Source organism: Alosa sapidissima, chromosome 4 (genome assembly GCF_018492685.1).
Source record: "Alosa sapidissima isolate fAloSap1 chromosome 4, fAloSap1.pri, whole genome shotgun sequence".
Lineage (NCBI taxonomy): Eukaryota > Metazoa > Chordata > Actinopteri > Clupeiformes > Clupeidae > Alosa > Alosa sapidissima.
This window is the reverse complement of record NC_055960.1, coordinates 803,224-823,941: the sequence shown is the minus strand read 5'-3', so window position 1 is coordinate 823,941 and position 20,718 is coordinate 803,224. Positions and strand designations below refer to the sequence as shown.

At 39.3% G+C, this 20,718-nt stretch overlaps 1 protein-coding gene across 1 annotated transcript in view; it reads left to right on the top strand.

Moving 5' to 3' along the window:
* The window catches only part of dock3 (dedicator of cytokinesis 3), a 576,384-nt gene that overhangs the window by 288,536 nt on the left and 267,130 nt on the right, over nucleotides 1-20,718 (top strand). The window contains exons 27-30 of the mRNA XM_042088883.1: nucleotides 1,863-1,990; nucleotides 4,071-4,217; nucleotides 6,735-6,833; nucleotides 12,274-12,368. Of these exons, the coding sequence (XP_041944817.1) occupies nucleotides 1,863-1,990; nucleotides 4,071-4,217; nucleotides 6,735-6,833; nucleotides 12,274-12,368 (469 nt within the window). The remainder of the gene's footprint in view (nucleotides 1-1,862; nucleotides 1,991-4,070; nucleotides 4,218-6,734; nucleotides 6,834-12,273; nucleotides 12,369-20,718) is intronic.

The following is a 20,718-nucleotide window of genomic DNA, read 5'->3' as shown; positions in this document are numbered from 1 at the left end:
ATTGCAGCAGATCTAACTACGTTATGCTACTCCATTTAATTGGGAACGCATTTGAGCATGCACAAGAGGGAGAGAGTGCGACAGGTTCCAGCTGGCTTGTTATTGTTGATAATTGATATCTCCTTTTTATAAGAAACTTTTAAAAGGAAATCGCGATGGCAACAGTAGTTCCCACTGACCATTTATAAACTGTGAGCCATAGGCACAGCACTAGCCATAGGCTAGTGGAGCTGGCAAAAGAGTCTTAAAGGAACACGCCACCCAATGTCAGTAGTAATATATGTTCTTACCTTAACTTTCACGAGTTGAGTCATACCTCTACCGTGTCTGTACGTGCACTCAAACGCTCTGGTGCGCAGCGCGAATGTGTTAGCATGTTGCTATGCTAGCGGGCTCAGGCGTAGCCATAGAGGGAGGAAAATATCAGTAATCAAAAACATCCATGTTTTCCCTACTTAAATACAGTTGCACGAGTAGTTGATAAAAATGTGTAAGGTCACACAACATGAAATGTGGCGATTTTCCAAACGAATAAACAGGAGAACTACAATGTGTGGCGCAATAGCACTTGGGAGTACTTCGACCTAGCGTAGTAATATTATTTAACACCTAATTGTAGATCCCAGCCATGCTTTCCGCCGTTTGCAGCAAAGCGGAATTCTATGAAACATGAAATCACTATAATACTTCTGCTTGTTATCACAACCTTTCACAATGCATGTTATAACTATGATTGTTTACAATCTACTTTACCACTACCTGCTACTTCAGGGCAGGTTGTCTCTATTTACGGAAATGACTGTGTGTGTGCCTCGGAGGGGGAGGGGGAGGCTGAGGGGTCGGCTGAACTCTGTGGTGGATCTACAATTAGGTGTTAATTCATATTACTACGCTAGGTCGAAGTACTCCCATTTGCTATTGCACTTGGGAGTACTTCGACCTAGCGTAGTAATATGCTAGTTGCTAGTAGTTGTCAACGTCTACCAAAACCTTAATATCTAAGCCTCTGTAGCACCTAGAAACATGAAATAAAAAGCATGCTGCGCTACGCAGCAACCAGTGGGAGATTCAATGTTGCGCTATGCAGCCTATATTACACGCTATAATTTAGCCTGTAATATTCAACATTTTTGAATCCATAAAAATTAACTAACAGACCCTAGTATCGCATCGAATTTCATTGCTACAAATTATCGAATAGCTACAAAAGTATCGAAAATAATGAAATTGTTGGCTTAAAGAATCAATATTGTATCGAATTGTGATATAACTTGTGATATACACCCCTAAATGGCATCCTTATAATTACTGTTGTTTTGGGAAGTATTTCTCATGCAAGCATCATGCAACCATACTGAGTAATGCAATGAAATCATTGTAATAATTTGCAATTTTACGTTAGTAAAGTAGTCCACGAGTTTGCATCCCTGATACGAGACGGCTTGTAGTCCAGTGTCTTTTGCTGGTGGCAGAAGTGTATCAACAGTTATATTTTACAGATGTAACGGGTATAACGTCCACACAGAGACACATTCACGCTGAAGAATGCTATTAAAAATCGTCTTATTAATTCCAAATGGAGACACCAGGGCAATTTGTTTGGTACACTATTTGACAATCTGTCTGCTTACAATAAACATTCCGTCTCAGTCGTTTCTGTGGCTTAGATAAAGAGTTTTTTAAGGGGGGGGGGGGACTTCAACATGGGTTTTTGTTCCCTGCGGCACACAGCAAACAGTTTGGGAAACACTGCCCTAAAAGATCAAAAATAAATTAATGGAGTTTTGTATTTAACAGCGTTGATGTCTTTCATATTTTGCTCTCTGAAATGTTGAAACCATGTCTGCTATCAACTCCCCCAGAATCACGGAGAATCTTACTTCCTGTGGTTCTACACCATATCCACCTGCATCTTAGACAGCAGAAAGAGCTACTCATCTGTTCCGGCATTCTCAGTAGAATTTTCTCCATCATCAAGACCAGCTCACTGGTAAATCCTCAAAAAGGACACACACACACACACACACACACACACACACACACACACACACACACACGTAGGGCTGTTACTCTATAAGGGAATAATAATAAATTAAGAGGTTGCAATCTTTACATTGACTAAATTATGCATTGCATAAAATCCATTGTCTTTATTGAATGAATGCATCATTGAATTTCAAATAGTTCAAATAGTTAATCTGCTATACACAGGTTAAAGAGTCAAAGTGACATTTGTACGAGCAGTGCAGCCAGAAATATGCAGGTGCGGGAGAGTGTGTCTTTCTCTTAAAGCCCCCCTGTGTAAGAAATTCTCCCATCTAGTGGTTAGGATCAACTTCTCAAGCGCTGCCTCGTTTAGAACTATGGGAGCCGTCTCACATCAAAACTGATACTAGTTCTGGACTCCTAGCACGTCGAAGCATAAACTTCTCTCTGAAAGCGTAACTTTTGCCAAAATACACCCTTAGGGTGTTTTTGTGAATGTACACGAGTCAAACTTTCGTTTAAAAGCATAATTACATCTGAAGTGCCACTTAAGCTTGTTCGTGTTGTCGTTTTTGGGTCAAATGGAGTTTTGAATGGGAACTACTTTTTGATACATGATCACGTCAAAATCGCTATTTTTAAAACACTAAGAAGGCTCGACACAACATGAAACTTTGATTAAAGTATCATTAGTGTCTCTACACTGATGATACTGTACTCTACACACATGAACTTGAGCATTGAGAACGTGTTCGTGTACACAGTTTTCACTAAAAGAAAGGTTTTGAACAACTCACTTGGGTTTTCTGCTCGCTGCCATCATGCCAGTCAAGGAGTGAGTTGCCAGGACTTTTACGGGCTTTTCCCAAATCACGGAAATAACGTTGATGCAGCGGTAGATAGTAGCAGATAGTAGCATCCATCAGGCAAGTGTTATTTAAATAAACTCCTGGTGTACTTACAAACTTTTCAATGCCTCGTTTTATGAGTAAAGAACATAGTTGTACTACTGTAGAAGTTTCGTGCCATTCAGGGCATTATTAGTGGGGTAATTTACAAGATACTAAGTTGGTTCCATTACGCCTGCAGAAACTCATTTGTTTCTGACAGCGCCACTCGCCCAGGGTTCGACCAAAGGAAAACAGGTTCTGGGAGGGTGTCATGGTGCAAAGGACCCTAGGGTGAAATTACTCCGAACCATCGCTTTAAATAAATATACAGTATATTTACTTCCTGTATTACTGGTAATGTATGTTTTTTTAATGTCATTCTTATTGACTGTAGCATTTGTTTATATATATTTTGACAAATTTTGGATATACATTTAGAGAGGATTTTCAAAGACTGTTCACTACTATATAATCTATATTACTATACTATATCACTATATTTTACATCATTTCATAGAACTGATCCTTTTTCAACAAAAATGGAATGTTTGGCATGGGCACAAAAGGGTTAACCAATCATATCAAATTGAAGCTTATGTTGTCAGCATTACGGGGAAGATTTCTGAAATAAAATCAGTCATTGGACAGCTGAGATATTAGACGATTGGTCATCGTTACAATTGTAAAGTAATTAGAACGGTCGGGAGAGACTTTTTTTTAACATAGAGCCCTGTTGAGCAAGGTCAAGGTCACCAATGCGTGAAGGCATCTTCTCACAAAGTCTGGTTATATCCAGGGTACTGAGCTAAAATGCATTAGCCAATTGGAATGCACCCCTAAAAAACTCAGCCATGTGTGGGTTTTGTGCCAGAATTGCAAGCAAAAAGTCAGGCAGCAAAGCGCTGTAACTGCAAAGCTATCAGTAAAGACAAAAGTTTCATAGCTGACAAAGAAGCAGAGGCATTTGTAAACAAAGGGAGACATTATCCAAAAGTAAAATATATATATATATATATATATATATATATACATATATATATATATATATATATATATATATATATATATTGTACACAATTAAAAAAAAAAAATCTGTTTGCAAGTTTTAACTTAAATTTGATAACTTCAATTTCACATTATCCAATCTTGATGTTTTATCCATAAATTCTCAGATTATCTCTCTCTTTTTGTCAGGAGTGTTCAGTATTGGAGGATGTGGAGATGATGGTAGAGAGCCTGCTGGACATACTCTTGCAGACACTACTGTCTATCATGAGCAAGTCTCAGTCTCAGGAGGCGGTAAGAGGCCAACGCTGTCCCCAGTGCACGGCTGAGATCACTGTTAGTAACTAACAATATGTTTTTTCCTCTTCAAACTCTACTCTCAATGTATCTCTTTATCTCTGTCTGTGTGTGTATGTCAGTTTCTCGTTTGATTGAAGTGTTCTTGACAGCCTTCAACAGCTGTTTTTGCGTATCCATGTAGATGGAATTATTTTGCAATACGAAGGAGGATTTTTTTTTTTTAAATACCATACTACGTATAGACATGGTCTGCGGTTACCAATTAGGGCTGAAGGCAAGGCAAGTTTATTTATATAACACAGTTTGTTCAAAGAGGCTTTTCAAATTGCTTTACATATGAGAGCAAAACATAGTGATAAATAGTAAATAAGGCCCAAATTCGCCCATTCACACACAAATCCTTTTTTACACGTTTCCAGTGAAGCGCTTTTGAATTACATGCATTCTGCCATTACCACTTCTGTCACCCACTGTGTGTAAGTTTGAAATCAAGGTGGCCTTATGAAAAAGGTGTGATTTATTTAAAATAAAACCAGACTGATCCACAATCTCTCAATTTATGAAAACATAACACTTTCTTATTAACCATATGAATGCAATTTAAATCCACAAAGAACATAAATCAGTCTTTGATTTTGAAATCATAAGCACGGTGAACTGTTTACTGTAGCTCACTTCCGCTTCACTTTTACTCAGAGGTTTGTTTATAAATATGTGCATGAGGTGTTTAGATTCATGATCTAAAACTCACTGTTGAGAAAGAATGTTTCAATGTCTTAACTAAGATCACTGTGTAACCTATTATTCATGTTTCGATAATTGCAAACACATGGCCTTTGAGGACTGAAAATGGCATCAGCTATGAGCATCATTTCTGTCTTCAGATGTCAGATTAACTGGAAATATGAAAGCAGCTCATAATATACATTTACAAATTGATGAAGTTTGAGGAAAACACCAAGTTTTCCTCTGAGCCTCCCATAAATGCATACCGGTATGTATGAAACGGAAAAGTGCAACTTGCCATTCCCGCTCCTGTGACAGGCAGTCTGTGGTTTTACCAAAGTGTGGCCTGTTTTTACACTGCAAAAACTGGTTATCTAATAACATCTAACCAAGTGTTATTAATCTTATATCAAAATATTGTTTTCATTGTTTTATTAAAGGAGAATTCCGGTGTGATATTGACCTAAAGTGTATTGAAACATGATACCGAGTGTGAACGTATGTCTCATAGCCCATCTCGACTTGTCCCCTGCACTCCAAAATCTGGCGCTAGTTAGCCGATGCTACCAACAACTTTTTCAGTAGTGGTGCTTCGGCATCGGGCTAGCCATGCAAATAAATCACTGTTTTACACCCATTTACGAGGCTCAATGTATCTCCACACTTCATTGGTAGACTTCCTAGGGCCCTGACATTTAAAACGAGACATTGAGAACTTTGAAAAAGCACTGGTAGTTTACTTACAAGACGATTTATACAGACAGTATCTTCACGAAGTTTAACGTTTGCAGCCATCTTGAATTTAGTCACGATAAGTCGAGCAACGAGTAAGAATGAACAGGTATGATAAGGGATCAGATTCCAAAAATAATTCAGTGGAAATGCATGGATTCCAGTTTCTTCCAGGAGCAGCAACTGGAATCCATGCATTTCCACTGAATTATTTTTGGAATCTGATCCCTTATCATAGCTGTTCATTCTTACTCGTTGCTCGACTTATCGTGACTAAATTCAAGATGGCTGCAAACGCTAAACTTCATGAAGATACTGTCTGTATAAATCGTCTTGTAAGTAAACTACCAGTGCTTTTTCAAAGTTCTCAATGTCTCGTTTTAAATGTCAGGGCCCTCGGAAGTCTACCAATGAAGTGTGGAGATACATTGAGCCTCGTAAATGGGTGTAAAACAGTGATTTATTTGCATGGCTAGCCCGATGCCGAAGCACCACTATTGAAAAAGATGTTGGTAGCATCGGCTAACTAGCGCCAGATTTTGGAGTGCAGGGGACAAGCCGAGATGGGCTATGAGACATACGTTCACACTCGGTATCATGTTTCGATACACTTTAGGTCAATATCACACCGGAATTCTCCTTTAAGAGACCTAGCGCTTTCAAGTAAAACTCATTTGACTTGATTTAAGAAAAGTTTGCTAGGTAAGTCTTTTCATACTTAAAATAATGCAAAATCGATTTTTTGATCTTAATATAAGATTATAAAGATAATAACGATTGGTTTGGTTTTAATTTTAGCACTGTACATACCACACCATGTTTTTACGCACACGTTGCGAGGAAATTACGTCTCAAGTCGTGTTAAGTACATCTAGCCCTCTGAGTTGGCATGAAATGGTGTACATATCTTTCTGAGATGAATTTCAGCTGTTTCAATGTCACTATTGTAATTGGGTATTTTGCATCTGTTAACCACTGTAGTAGTTTTTATATTACATTTAGCAGACACTTCTTGACCAAAGTAGTAGTTGTATGATGACAGAGAAAAATAATCTGATCTAGCACACAATAATCTGACCACTTTTCCATTGGCAGGGTGAATATGTGTCTTGTCTCCTTTCGCTGCTTAGACAGATGTCAAATATCCACTTCCAGCAAATACTGGAGAACTTCCAGAGCAGGGAGGAGTTGAAGGTGAGATGGCACTGTTGAGTTGAGTTTTTGTCAGGTCCTTCAGTGAGTCCAAATGCAAAACACAGCCATCATTGATCAAATAATGTAGTAGGCTATCCAAATTATGGAAATGCTTTTTAAAGTGCTTTGCCACAATTATTTTTGTTTAGTTTTGTGTTAAGTTTTTGTAAGTTCTCTAAGTTTATCCAACATAGCAGAAACAGTATAAATGTATTTCCTTTCATCATTTTGTTATAGGTGACCCAATTTTGTCAGTAAGTAGTGCGTCTCTTAACCCTTTGCAGACTGCGCTAAACATTCATTTTTTTCATACTCGATGCCTTATGGCACGAAAAGGCTTATTGTATGATTACGCTACATGACAGAGATACAATTTACCCACCATTGTAATCAGGAGAACTAGCCCTTTAAAATGGTATACATCATAGTTAGTAAGTTTGAGTATAACACACATTGTTTTTAAACAATACCTTCAAAATTCAACCTCAAAAACATGAAAATATCAACGTGTCAAGATGAATCTTACTTTTCACCTAATATCTATTGTAGATATAGTGTATGAAAGATATACAATGTTGTGTTCTCCTCAGTGAAAAAAAAAACAGAATCAATTTATCGCTTTTGGTTCAGAAGTTATGATCAATTTACTCATAAATGCAAGTCGCAGTAACAAGTAGAACTTTTAAAGAGTAAAATGTTTTCATTCCCCGGTTTGACATCTGACCCAAAACTCCACAGATATAATGGTCATGTAACAAAAATAAGATGTTTTACCATCAAATCAAAATGCATAGCTAAATATGGGATGTCTTACTATACTCTGAAGAGGCTAAATCAATTGTGGGGAGGAAAGAGAAAAGCTGTACAAACTAGCTGATTGTGACTACTTCTCCGTGTGTTTCATTCTACTATGAAAACAAGAATAGAGACACTGGCACATGCGTTAAAACATTTTTTTCATTTTAGTTAGAAATGTCTTAAACAATTTCATTAAATAACCAGGAACAACAACTTCAGGTAAATAACATAAACAAACGTTTACAAACCATCAGTAACAGTTAGATCTACAAGAATGACTGGCATCAGTATAATAAAGATCAACAAAATACTTGAACATGGTTAACAAAACATCAATTCATATTAACATACACACACATACACACACACACACACACACACACACACACACACACACACACACACACACACACATATATATATACTGTATATATATATATATATATATATATATATACAATTAAAAATCAATTAAATAATCTAATTAATTACATACTCTGTGATTAATTAATCTAAATGAAGCATATGCATCCATTTTTGCTATTAACTTCTTAAAAACAAGTTTGGCAGATGAGTGAATCAATGAAGAGCCAAACCAACATTATAGACTTTAAAGTTCAACGTCTCTCTCTTTTATTATAATTTTTCCCTTTGGCTCAGGCATCAGCATAGTGCCTGGTGTCAGATTTTTAGCATGATTAATGCAAATGACTGAAGTTACCACTCACTGTCAATGACATGTGTTGAGTAGGCTACCCTAACACCAAGCTAATGTGTGGAATACCCCCTATGATTTAGCCTTTTTTTTGGCCATTCACACATGTTGTAGATTTTAATTCACATAATTACTAGGTTGTTGCCTTTTCTATCCAGTAGGTGGCAGTCCAGGATAAGAAATAGAGCAGTTCAATAAATTAAACTAAACAGTAGGAAAACGAGACATAGCTTACATGTGTGAACGTAAATGTAGTTTGTGAAGTTATTGGAATGGAAGTAAATGTAAGCACCTTCAACATACTTTTCAGTGTGCAACAAATGTAATAAATTTATTAAGGGTGTTTGTCGGTTAGTTAATGAAGGCTCAGCAAAATGTTAGCAAAGTTAACTTTGACAAGGCTGGCGGCTAGCATTATTATCATCAAGGGGTGTGCTTACTCGTAGGACTACCTCCGGATTGTTTTGCATTGAGGTGCTACTTCAGACTTGAGAACTGCTATGGTAGGCAACGGAAATTCCTTACTGCAGAAATAGTAGATTGATGCTCCTGTCTGGGTATTCTTTTTAAAACGTAGGCTAAATGTTTCATTCAAAGCAGTGCTTTCTCGTCTGCCTCCTTCAGTCATGATAGCCAGACTGTACTGGGTCAAATGTCACTTTGAAATGCAATTAATCAGCGTTACATTTTTTAACATGTTATTATTTCTGTAATTAATTAATCGAAATTAATTAATGTGGCCAAAACTGAATTCATAGTGTTTGGCTCTAAGCCAAAACTGCACAAGAAAGAGTTGTCCAGTATCGGCCTTGGTGGGCAGCTCTTCCCTGCCAAGCCCTCAGTGACATATTTAAGATGCTGTTTAGACAGCAACCTAGATGGGGGGAGCATGGCTTCAAAGGTTATGAGCAAGGTTAATGGCCGATCCAGATTCCTAGTTAGGAAAGCTCCATTCCTTGATTCAGTGAGCTTCAGACTGCTAGCTAATTCACTGGCTTTATGCTGCTTTGATTATGGCCTTATCTCATGGTATGGTGGTCTTACTAAGGCCCTAAAAGACAAACTACAGGTTTCTCAGAATAGGATAGTCAGTGCTGGAGCTCACATCAAGGGATCATGTGGGTAAGCTCCAGTTCCAACAGCTGGGCTGATTCCCACTCGAGGCTAGGGCAGTTCAGCTCCAGCTCAGGGTGGTCCATAATGTTTGCAATCATAAGTCACGAGCATACCTTAAAAATCACTTCACAAGGAGTAGGGATGCCCTGGCTTACCACACCAGAGCTAGTAATGCAGACTTGTACTTGCCTTCAAAACAAACATTAGTAAGTGTACTCTCAAATATACTGTAACGGTGTGGTGATCTGGAATAAATTACTTTTGGAAATTAAGAACTATCATTGTTTCAGGAAAAAGATAAAATCCTGGCTCATGGAGAATTTAAATCCATATTGACACTAACATGTCTTCCTCCATGTGAGTTGTTGTCTGTTGGTGTTGTCTATGTATGCACATTGCACTTTAATCCTGAAAGGAAGGGTTTAGGGTTCTGCCGATGGACAATATCATCGTCCATCTTGATGGTTGACAGACACCACTATGGGAAGCAACCATCATGATGTCACGCCCCCACATGCCAGGCACTTATTCCTGCTGTAGGCTAAAACATAAAAAAAACTTTCCTTGGAAATGAAATTGAGCTTAGAACTGATGCATATGTAGGGTAGCCTATTTTAGAGGCTGTCAGCCAAACAGTGCAAAAATAAAATACTAATTAGTCTATGTGAGACTACATTGAACGTAAAATATGTAGCCTAATGTTTTAGCCTAGCAGAAAATAGTTATTGTTGTAGAATGTCTGGTCCACATTGGGAGTGTTTTTTGTTATTAAACCTCAGCCGGATGGTGCAGCAAGGCATTCCTAGGTTTCTTAATCAGTGTTAATGGGTGTGTTTTGGGGCGTAACATCATTTAAACCAATGAGAATGACATCTGCCATTCCCTTTAACAGCGAGCAGCACAACTTCAAACAGCGCATCTGTATTTTGATAGTCAGCGGCACATTTGAAGGAATCTGCTTGCACGCGAGACTGTATGGAACAGTTATTCCACTAAAACATGCTTTACTAAAACCTAGCAGAGTATAACCTACACGTATTTGCACTCGTCTATTATTTAAACTCATTGCCAAAGTGAAACTAACTTTTTTGCAAAGTGAAACTAACTTCACAAAACAGTAACTAACTAACACTAACTTATACACAGTTACTTACACTATTGACTGACAATAGGTTACCATCGAAAACATAGCCTGAAAAGCAACATTTACCCCAATAATGTTTGAAAGACTGAATAAAAAACCTAATTACATTTATAGTGCAGAGGAGTTGCTTCCTAAATCTCATGACAGGGCGTCTTCATATGTGCCTCTCGCCTCTCACCTAATCACTTTTATCCGTCATTACCAATTTGCAAATGATGGTGAATAACTACTCATTGTGAGATGTATTTCGTAATATCTTTATTCTAATTATGTTTCCCATTGTAATCATGTAATTTGTAATGTTTTGCATGGATGTGCACTGTGCGCGTTCATGGATGAGAGAAGCAGGGTGTGTTGTGCACCAGCCCATATCACTGTTGATAATGCGTTCTTAAAATAACATAAACAACTCGCCATGGATTTCTGACCAGGTATAACGATTTTTGTGTCCTTAGGTTGTTAATTGCCACACCCTTTGGCACGTTGCTCAAACAAAGAGATAAGAAAAAGATAAGATAAGAATAAACTTGCGCTGGGATTATAATCCGCTTTCCGCCAGGCGCCAGGTTGCGAAAATATGTCCCTTTAGAATGCAATCAACTGCACCTATGCGCTCTCACTGACTGCAGCAACTTCAGTGGAACCTCTACTCTGTCTTACTCCATCAAACTGTATAGCTCACTTTTCTCTTCCCCACTTTCTTTCACTTCTTTTTTTTCATGTTTTCTCACTGCCTTTTTCTCTCTATTTCAACCAATTTCAATTACTTTTTAAACTATTATTAAAATAATATGTTTATTGCATATAAACCACTATGATTGCCCTGGCAAGACCATAGCAACCATATCAAGTACCCTAGCAACAGCCTAGCAACCACTTCCAAAATGTCAACCTAGCAACAACCTTAGCAACTAACATGATTACCCTAGCAACCAACATAGCAGCAACTTTTTATATCATAATAACCACTATAATTACCCTAGCAACCATTTCAAGCACCTTAGCAACAACCAAGCAACCACTTCCATAATGTCAACCTAGCAATCACCTTAGCAACCAGCATGATTACCCTAGCAACCAACATAGCAAACACTTTTTATGGCATAGTTACCACTCTGATCATCCTAGCAACACCCTGCCAACCATGTCAAGTACCCAAGCAACCAACATAGTAATCACATAATACATTTTAGGAACCACTACGTTTACACTAGAAACACCTTAGCAACCACTTGAAGTACCCTGCCAACATCCTAGCACCGACTTTGTATGCACTGGTATTTCCTATTCTAGTTTTTTCTATTATTATTCTTATTATTCTTATAATACATACCTCTTCAATCAATTTGTGTGCTTATGCCTTTTCATTGTTGTGTGATTTATGCTTTTTAAGATATTAAATATAAACTCATACATTTCTGCTATAGACTTAGTATTGGCCTTTGTGATATCATAGTGGCAACTAGAATCACCAATGCATGCAAAGCAGTTGCTAGGATGTTGCTGGGGTAATTGGAGTGGTTGCTAAGGTGTTGCTAGGGTAGGGATAATGATAATAATAATAATTATTATTATTCTAATTCATGTATTAATTTATTTATAATTAATTATTATTCTGTGTTAATCTGTGTTTCACTTTTTTTCTTCCTTAACTGTGCCTCTCTTAGGAGTTCTTGCTTAGGATCTTCTGTGTGTTTCGTAATCTGATGAAACTGAGTATCTTCCCACGAGATTGGAATGTAATGAGGCTGCTTACCAGCAAGTAAGATTTTACACTTCTGCACAAATGGTCATGGAACACACACAGACATTCACACTAACAACTCCAGCCTTGGAACTATGAAAAACTGAATTTAAAAAAAATTTAGACTTTTCCATCAACTAGTTAACTAGTGAACCATATTTTTCTGCCCTAGTTAACTAGTGAGAGGCAAAATGCTTCTACTAGTTAACTAGTGAGGGTCAAAATGTGCACTAGTTAACTAGTGAACACATATTTGGCCTAAGTAGTCAGAGCCATAAATGCTTACTAGTTAACTACTAGATGCCAAAATGCACACTAGTTAATTAGTTAAAGGCTTTTTGCCATACTAGTTAACTAGTGTGAGCCAGAAATACTTTAGTTACAGTGGGTCCCAGTTAAGAATTGACACTTCATTCACCATCAAGGTGATTCACTCAGCTGGGTGAAATGTAAATGGGGGCAGCATAGTCCGCTGTGGCGTTCCACGGTCGAACCGGACGGAGCATTCGACAGCAAGGCCTGTGATGTGGCCGAGTTTTCAGTGCATTTCTCTGTGTTTTTAGCAGCCCCTGCAACATGCTAGTCCACTTTAGCCTATAAGCTTTGTACATAATGTTAAACATAGTTTTGGATTCAGTGGCAAGATGTCTTGATTGTACAGTGCCTGTCTCTCAGTAATGTTTTAAAATGAGAGCTTCGTCAGCTGGCAGTAGGCTACTTTGTCGGCAGTCATGAGAGGTTCGCTTGCTAACAGAACATAAATATGCTGCCCAGAAACCTTGTGAATAGTTCTGATTTGTTTTACTACACTAACGAGGTTAAATATAGCCTTTGCCTACAGCATCTCCTTAACAGTAATGTTAACAAAATGACAGCATTCATATGACAAAGGAAAACGAATTCGGTCACTCAAGACTGTGCCACAGCAACCATTGTGGGCTACAGTCCTACCCAATAGGCCTACTCGAGATAGCGTTGTCTGACAGTCGAGTGGGTTAATGCGCGTATTTCCAGAACAGGTCTGCAACTTTCAGGCAGTTCTGAGTTCGAATCTAGGCAGGAGCAGAGCCATATAAAGGCCTAGGCCTATTGTTATAATTTTTTGCAAGGTGTTGCTCCTGGCAATACTTGTTTATAAGACGTTTGGTGATTAGTTGATAGCTGTTTTTGGGACACGTTAAACGTTCTTTATAATGAGCGCATACGGGGAGTAAAACGACTGTTACACGCTGTTACAACTGTAGGCTACAATGATTACAATACAAAAATATGCGCGTGTTAGTTTAGTTAGTTTTGTGATGTTTTGCACTTTTGCCTCATGTGTTTTCAGGTTTGGGCTTTTTTGGCAACATTGACCTTGGTTAGACTCTGCATATGTTATTTCTCCGTATGGAAAATAAAGTAAATTTTCGACACACGTCTGTTATTAGTTCAATAACAAGTGTTCCTTGTTAAAACATGTGACTAGTAAAACTCAAATGATTTTAGAAATATTTAGCCAAAGCCAAAAAGTGTTAGAGAGAAGGAGAGACGCCGGTGCAGATGCCTTCTTAATTTTCTTTATTCTTTAGTAAAAGGTGCAGAACATTATTAAACTTTGACTAACGTTTCGATGTTCGTTAGTCAAAAACATCGACACATAGAAACGTTAGTCAAAGTTTAATAATGTTCTGCACCTTTTAAGAAGACATCTGAGCTGCACCGGCGTCTCTCCTCTCTAAAATATCTGTCCCCTGGTTGCACTGGATTGTCGCCAAACGACAGAAGCGCGGAGAACCCTCCTTTGTCTACCAAAAAGTGTTACTTTGTGCCCCGCGCTCCCCCACTGCTTGTGAAAGAAGGGGGTGGGGGAGGGGGGCTTAACGTGAAAAAGCTTAATGTCCCAAAACGGCAACAAGTCATAATGGTAGACTACAGGAAGTGGGGGGAGGGTATGGGATGACCAGAGCCGTCTTCGCTGTGCTATTCAGAAAGCATCTTCTATTGTCTTTCCAGGCGCACACAGCTCGTTACCATATAGCCTATCGAGTGCCTTAACAGATAGGCTAGGCTCTGCTCTTGGGTTTGGCCTCACAGCGAACTCAACCCTCTTGTTGCTTGCAGTTTGTTAAATAAAGCGATGCAGATTACATTATTTATTTCTGATTAATAGCGTCTTTTGATGTCTTTTGCAACATCTGCTTGTTAGGCTGGGTTACTGTCAATGTCCTGTACAGGTAAATGTTCAACAATTGCTGGTGTAGGCCTACAGGCTATAATCAATTAGGGACTGTTCGTTATTTATTTAATTTGTTTATATTAATTTTTCTATGACCCTCCAAAGTGATTGAGAAAAAATGCATGACCCTCCCCAGTCCCAACAATTTATTGATGCCTTCTGTAGGCTACTGGGCCAATTTGGGAGCTTGCATGCTACGACACCTTCCTTGAAATGCCTTGAAAAGGCTGTCATTTGCACAATTTTACAAATAATCACCGGGACCAAAACAAACCTGTCAACTTTTCCCGGGTTTATTGCGTATTTTAACTTTTTCCTCGCTGTCTTAGGAGCTGCAGGGCCGTCACAAGGGTGTGCGAGGCCCTGTGCGAACTTGACAGATGGTGCGAGGCCCTGTGCGAACTTGACAGATGCATGAACTTACTTGCATGAAATCATGCGATAGCTTACTTTACACATAGCCAAGGCTACCGTCGGTGCATTTTAGTAGCCTAGTCTAATAAGCTACACCAGCTTGTCTTTAAGAGGGAAAATTGTATAGCCTATAATTAGCTAAGTCACATTTGGCCATATGGTGTTTATCATAGGCGACATCACGAAACTAAATAGTATAACAAATGCGCTTTGTTTTACAGGGGAAATTAATTGGGCATGAATCATTGTGCTGAACGGTATTTGTCAATGAGCAGAAACACACACGACATTCAAACTGTTGATAAGATGTGCACTATGGAAACTGGTCTGTAGGCTAACATTGGACAAATAAATGGCACTGACTCGCCATATCCTGACTCTGAAAAAACATTGTCTTGCTTTGCCGCAAACTCAGCAATGAAATCATAGGCCAGTTTGCAGGTAGCATAACGTCTTTTTCAATTCATAGAAGGGAGAGCCCAGTCTCTCCTTTTTTTAATAGCCTGTTCAACTTCGAAAAGCTTCACCCGATGCCAGTCACTGATCGCAATTTCAAATTTTGGGAAGCTTCGTTCAATCTTTTTAAGTTTTAAGTGCAGTAGGCCCCTATCTGCCCCCTTTGAATTATATCTTGAGCCTATTATAAGGTCCAGTGCGTTATGTCCTTGGATTCGGACGTGCTCAAAAAGAAAAGAAAAAACACTTTTTTTATAGATGGTTATGAGGAGCAATATGAGTCTGAACTCCGTGTCATTCAGACTCAACCTCTTGTTGCTTTGATATATTTTTTGTTGTCGTTTGAACGTCGGCAAGCAGGCATGTTGCGGTTGCAATTTAAGTGAAATTTCTACAGTAGGCCTACAACATGCAACATGCTTGTTAGGCTGGGCTACTGTCTTGTACAGGTAAATGTTCAACAATTGCTGGTGTGCAGGCTATAATCAATTAGCTAAATCATTTGTCCAACTGTTTAAAAAAAAAACCGTGCTACATTCAAACGCAAAAGGTGCTTTGATATCTTTTTAGTTTGAAAGTCGGCAAGCAGGCATGCTGCAGTTGCAATGAATGAGGATAATTGGTTTTATCTGCGGATTTATTTTTTGTATTATTTTGAATATGACTCGCTCCAGTCTCAACAGCACGTCTACTTTTTCCACACGCATCTAAGTTCTAACACACATCCCCTCTCGCTTTCTCTCTTTCCATCCCTGCGCACAGGGCTTTCTTAAAGGAGCTGCACCATTTTACAACATTTGCATCTACATTTTCATATTAGAATGTTTTGTCTGTTTAAGTGTAAGCTTAAACTAACTTGATCAATTTAAGTTCCCTTGCCCCCGCTGAAAGTCTCATGCGCTTATCGTTACACTATCAAATCTATAAGTAACCGTGACAAATAGGGTATAAGATATATAAACTCACGCTATATTGTATTATCATATATGTTTGGTAATGGCTCACTGTGTCATGGAAGCAGTTAAGTCAAGTCGCATCAAAATAGTAGTGGCAGAACTCCCAAGTGACACCTTGTGGTTGTTTGTGTCAACTGCAGTTTGCCATTTCTGCTGAGAAAATGGGGTGCGTGATTCATGAAGGAACCCGTCCAAACTTAACTGGGATCCACTGTAACTAGTAAATGGCAAAATTCTCACTAATTTTCTATGTGGAGTAGTTTGATAGTTTACTAGTGAGACATAAATTGTATACTAGTTAACTAGTTCAAGCCAGAATGCTCACCAGTTAACTAGTTGAAGTCTATTTTTTCCACACTAGTGAACCAGTGAAAACATACACTATGTATTCTAGTATACTAGTTCACTAGTTCAAGCCAGAATTGACACGAGTTAACTAGTTGCACAGAATGCTAGTGAGGAGGTGGGGGTGCACTTCACACTGTGGCTTCCTATTGGCTCATCAGTTCAAAACATACCAACTAATCAAGACAGAAATTCCTTAGGCTCTTCTCAGTGTAAAATACTGTTTTTTCACAAAGTTGTCTCGGGAGAAAGCTTTATTTTATTTCCATAACATTTGTTCGGTGAGTGTATACAATCTGTTGTTTGTTAGATATTAGGTCAAAATTATGGTTGAGAAAAGGACCAGTTGAGCCCATGGGTGCCTAGCAACAACAAATAAATATTAACCTAGATATTATGCTATTAACTAGTTAACTAGTTGATAAAAAGGGCTCATATGGCACTGAAGCTTGATATCAAGCTATCGGAATAAATGCTCATTCGGCCTGCCATATGCCATAGCCTGTCATAACCCAAGCTGTAATAAATTGACCATGAAATTAGTTCTCTTTCAGTTGAATTCACTCAACATTAATCAATGGGAAATCATTCCTGCATGATGTCATCGATCGGAACCTGAATCTCCAATCACATGTCTCAGCGATTTTTCCACAAACTGCTATGAACAAAGCCTCAACCCAAGCCGTGAGTTCAAGCTCATAAAACACCAGACTCACAAGTTCCCCTCACAAGCTGCACTGACTTTCCTGTATTAGAAGAAAACGGCCAGGAGCCTTCTTCAAGTGGCAAAATTCCATGGTGATGGCGGCAGACTAATAATGTCAGTGTCCAGCTCAGATTGAGATTGAGGCCCAGACACTGCACTTCTTCACCCTGGTATGCGAGTCCGTGTCAGTGAGTCCCATCCTCTCTCACAGCAGTCACTGCCAAGGCACTCTCACTCCCTGGTATTTGCTGGTGGAGACCTCCTGGGACCCTTATCGGTGCAGTACCTTTTCAAGTGTACTCAGCCTTATCGTTGTTGTGTGATACAGACCAACTGGGCTATTCTTCCCTGCCCACATGGAGGAGGCAGTAGCTGCATACCTCACCCCACACAGCCTGCCAAGTGGTGGTAAGCCAGCTTTGCCAACTCAGCCCTGCCACATCACGGCTTACAGGATGCACTCAAGACTCAAGATGCCCTGTCCAGAAGGCGCCCACCTTGACGGTCCTGGGGCCGTATTACAGAAACTTCCTAACTCGCAAATCCTATTTTATCTGTTTAGTACCCATGGTAACTATGTTTAGGCTCAGATAAAAAAAAAGTAATTACAGAACCAAAATCCTAAATAAACGTTCATAATTTTAGGAGGACCCATAAGCTCTCCTTAGTGTCAAGAATTAGCCATAGTTAGCCATGGGACTTGACAGCCACATTCCAGATCTACTGCAAAGATCTCTGCAGAACCTCAGTCTTGACCTCCCTGGTCAGTTGTAGCCAAGGCGCCTCCTACTCCCATACTCCCATATTCCCATGCCCTACCCAGTACTAGCCTACACAGCTACTCACCTCTACGGTGACTTTGGAGTTACATGGAGTACCCCACCACCACCACCACCACCACCACCAACATGCTGGCTCCTGTGGCCACCTCAACGCCTCTTTTGGCTGCTTGAGGAGCCCCAAGCCATGACCATTTTTTACGTGTGTGGATGCAGCTCTTGCTTCCATGGGACCCCTACGTAAGACAGAAGAGCTGTTCATCTGCTATGGGGCCCAAGCAAATCACCATGTGCTATCAAAACAGAGGCTCTCCCACTAACTAGCCATCACTCTTGCGTACAAAGACTCAAGGGCTCAGTGTACTCGACACAGTGGTCACCGCGCACTTGAGTTGTGACATCATGCATGTCAGAGCCATTCATTTTTTGCGTTTGCAGTCTTCAAGGTGATGCTGCTGTAGAGAGGCTATTGCTACCAACTCCACACACCGTTCTTGAATTTCCCCTGGGGATCAATAAAGTATCTATCTATCTATCTATCTATCTATCTATCTGAAGAAGCAGAAACAAAAACAAGAGGACCAGCTGACAGTGATAAGAAACTTTGCCTTTGTTAAGGACTGGAACGGTCTGAGGAGTAGCACAACTTTGGTTGAAAATAAATGTCTTCATTGCCATGTCCCTAGTTCCTTCCTTTAACTTTCCACTTTGCAGGAAATCTCGCTGGTAGCTTTGTTAATTTCTCCAGCTGACTATTGAACACTTACCCTTTGATCCCCATTTTTAAATTTCATTTTCAAAATAACTATAGTGCATGAAAATGCATTGTACTGTTCTTCCTAGGTTTCTTATTACAGTGCATGAAAATGCACTGTACTGTTCTTCCTAGGCTTCTTATTATTATTCCGCTGACCAATTCAGCTATTCAGCTTGAACCGTTTAACTTAGAAACTTTATTCAAACTATGTAATGTAGGTCTTCTAAAGGACATGGCTGCTATGCATTTGTCATCGTTTTCAACTTTTAGACTTTTTAAACTATTAATTAAAAACTATTAAAACATTTCCCCATAAACATTGGCAATTATGACATCCCAATAGGGCAATTAAGCAATTAAAATCATGTGTCAGGTGTTCAAGCCACCTGCAGCAAATGCACCATCAGCAAGCCTGATGCTTTTCCTCTACCAAACTCCCCCTAGCGTCTGTACGTGTCGATACGTGTGCGAGCCCTCGCTCGGTCTGAAGCTCTTTTCCTTTTCTTTGCATCTTCCGTCAAGGGTTTTCGCTGCTTCTTCACCGGCTCTGCCATTATACACACGTTTTCAACAATCGCTAGTGTTTCGTTAGCCTGCCTCTGTGCTGTGGATTCAGGATGTAAACTGATCCTGCTTCTCGCAATGTCATGAGACTTTGTGAGACTGAAGGTCGGCGGGTACGATACACTGAACTTGAAAGCGGAATATTCTTTCTTACAGGCAGTAGGGGCGGGCGAGAGAGCCTTCATTCGCCCTGTAATCATTTAACCATAAACCGACTTAAGAAAATGATTAATTAACACGAAAATGTTGCCTGGTGTCCCTACAGATCCTGTTCATCATTACCCTAGCAACCAGCATGACAACCAATTTATTTGCCAATACAACCACCATACCTGGCAACTCTGTAGCAACCATCTTAATTACCCTAACAACAACATAGCAACCACCAATATAATCTCAACCTAGCAACCACCACAGCAAACAACATGATTACCCTGGCTAGCAACCAGCATAGCAACCACTTTATTTGGCATAGCAACCACAGCAAACAACATGATTACCCTGGCTAGCAACCAGCATAGCAACCACTTTATTTGGCATAGCAACCACCATACGTTCCCTATCAACACCCTAGCAGCAATCTTAATTACCCTAGCAACAACCTAGCAACCACCACTATAATGTCAACCTATTAACCACCATAGCAACCAACAGTATTACCCTAGTAACCAGCATAACAACTGCTTTATTTTGCATCGCAACCACCACATATTCAATAGCAACCATCTTTATTTCCCTAGCAACCATCATAGAAACAGCTTTATTTAGCAACAACCATGTCTACCTAAGCAAAACCATTGTAACTATACATTATCTGTTTTAAAACTGTATTTTACATCATATGTTTTGCACTTCCATGCACTGGGAATTCCTTGGAATTCTAGTTTATCTTTATTATTTTACTACTTTCATTCACATTGTGTGAGTTAATTAGCCTATTAAGTTTATTTAGGATGTGGGCTGTATAGAATACTGACATGTTGGGCTACTATTGTTTGTTGTCCTTTGTTTGGTACCTTGGCCTGTAGAGGCAAGCCTGCTCACTGAGCCTAGCTTATAGCTCATCCATCCTGTTTCACCAAACGTGCAAGTTAGAAAAACAGAGAGGTGCAAGGCATCGAACGCTGCGTGCCAAGCGCTGCTTGAGAGATCACTTCAGCAGGCGTGTGGAAA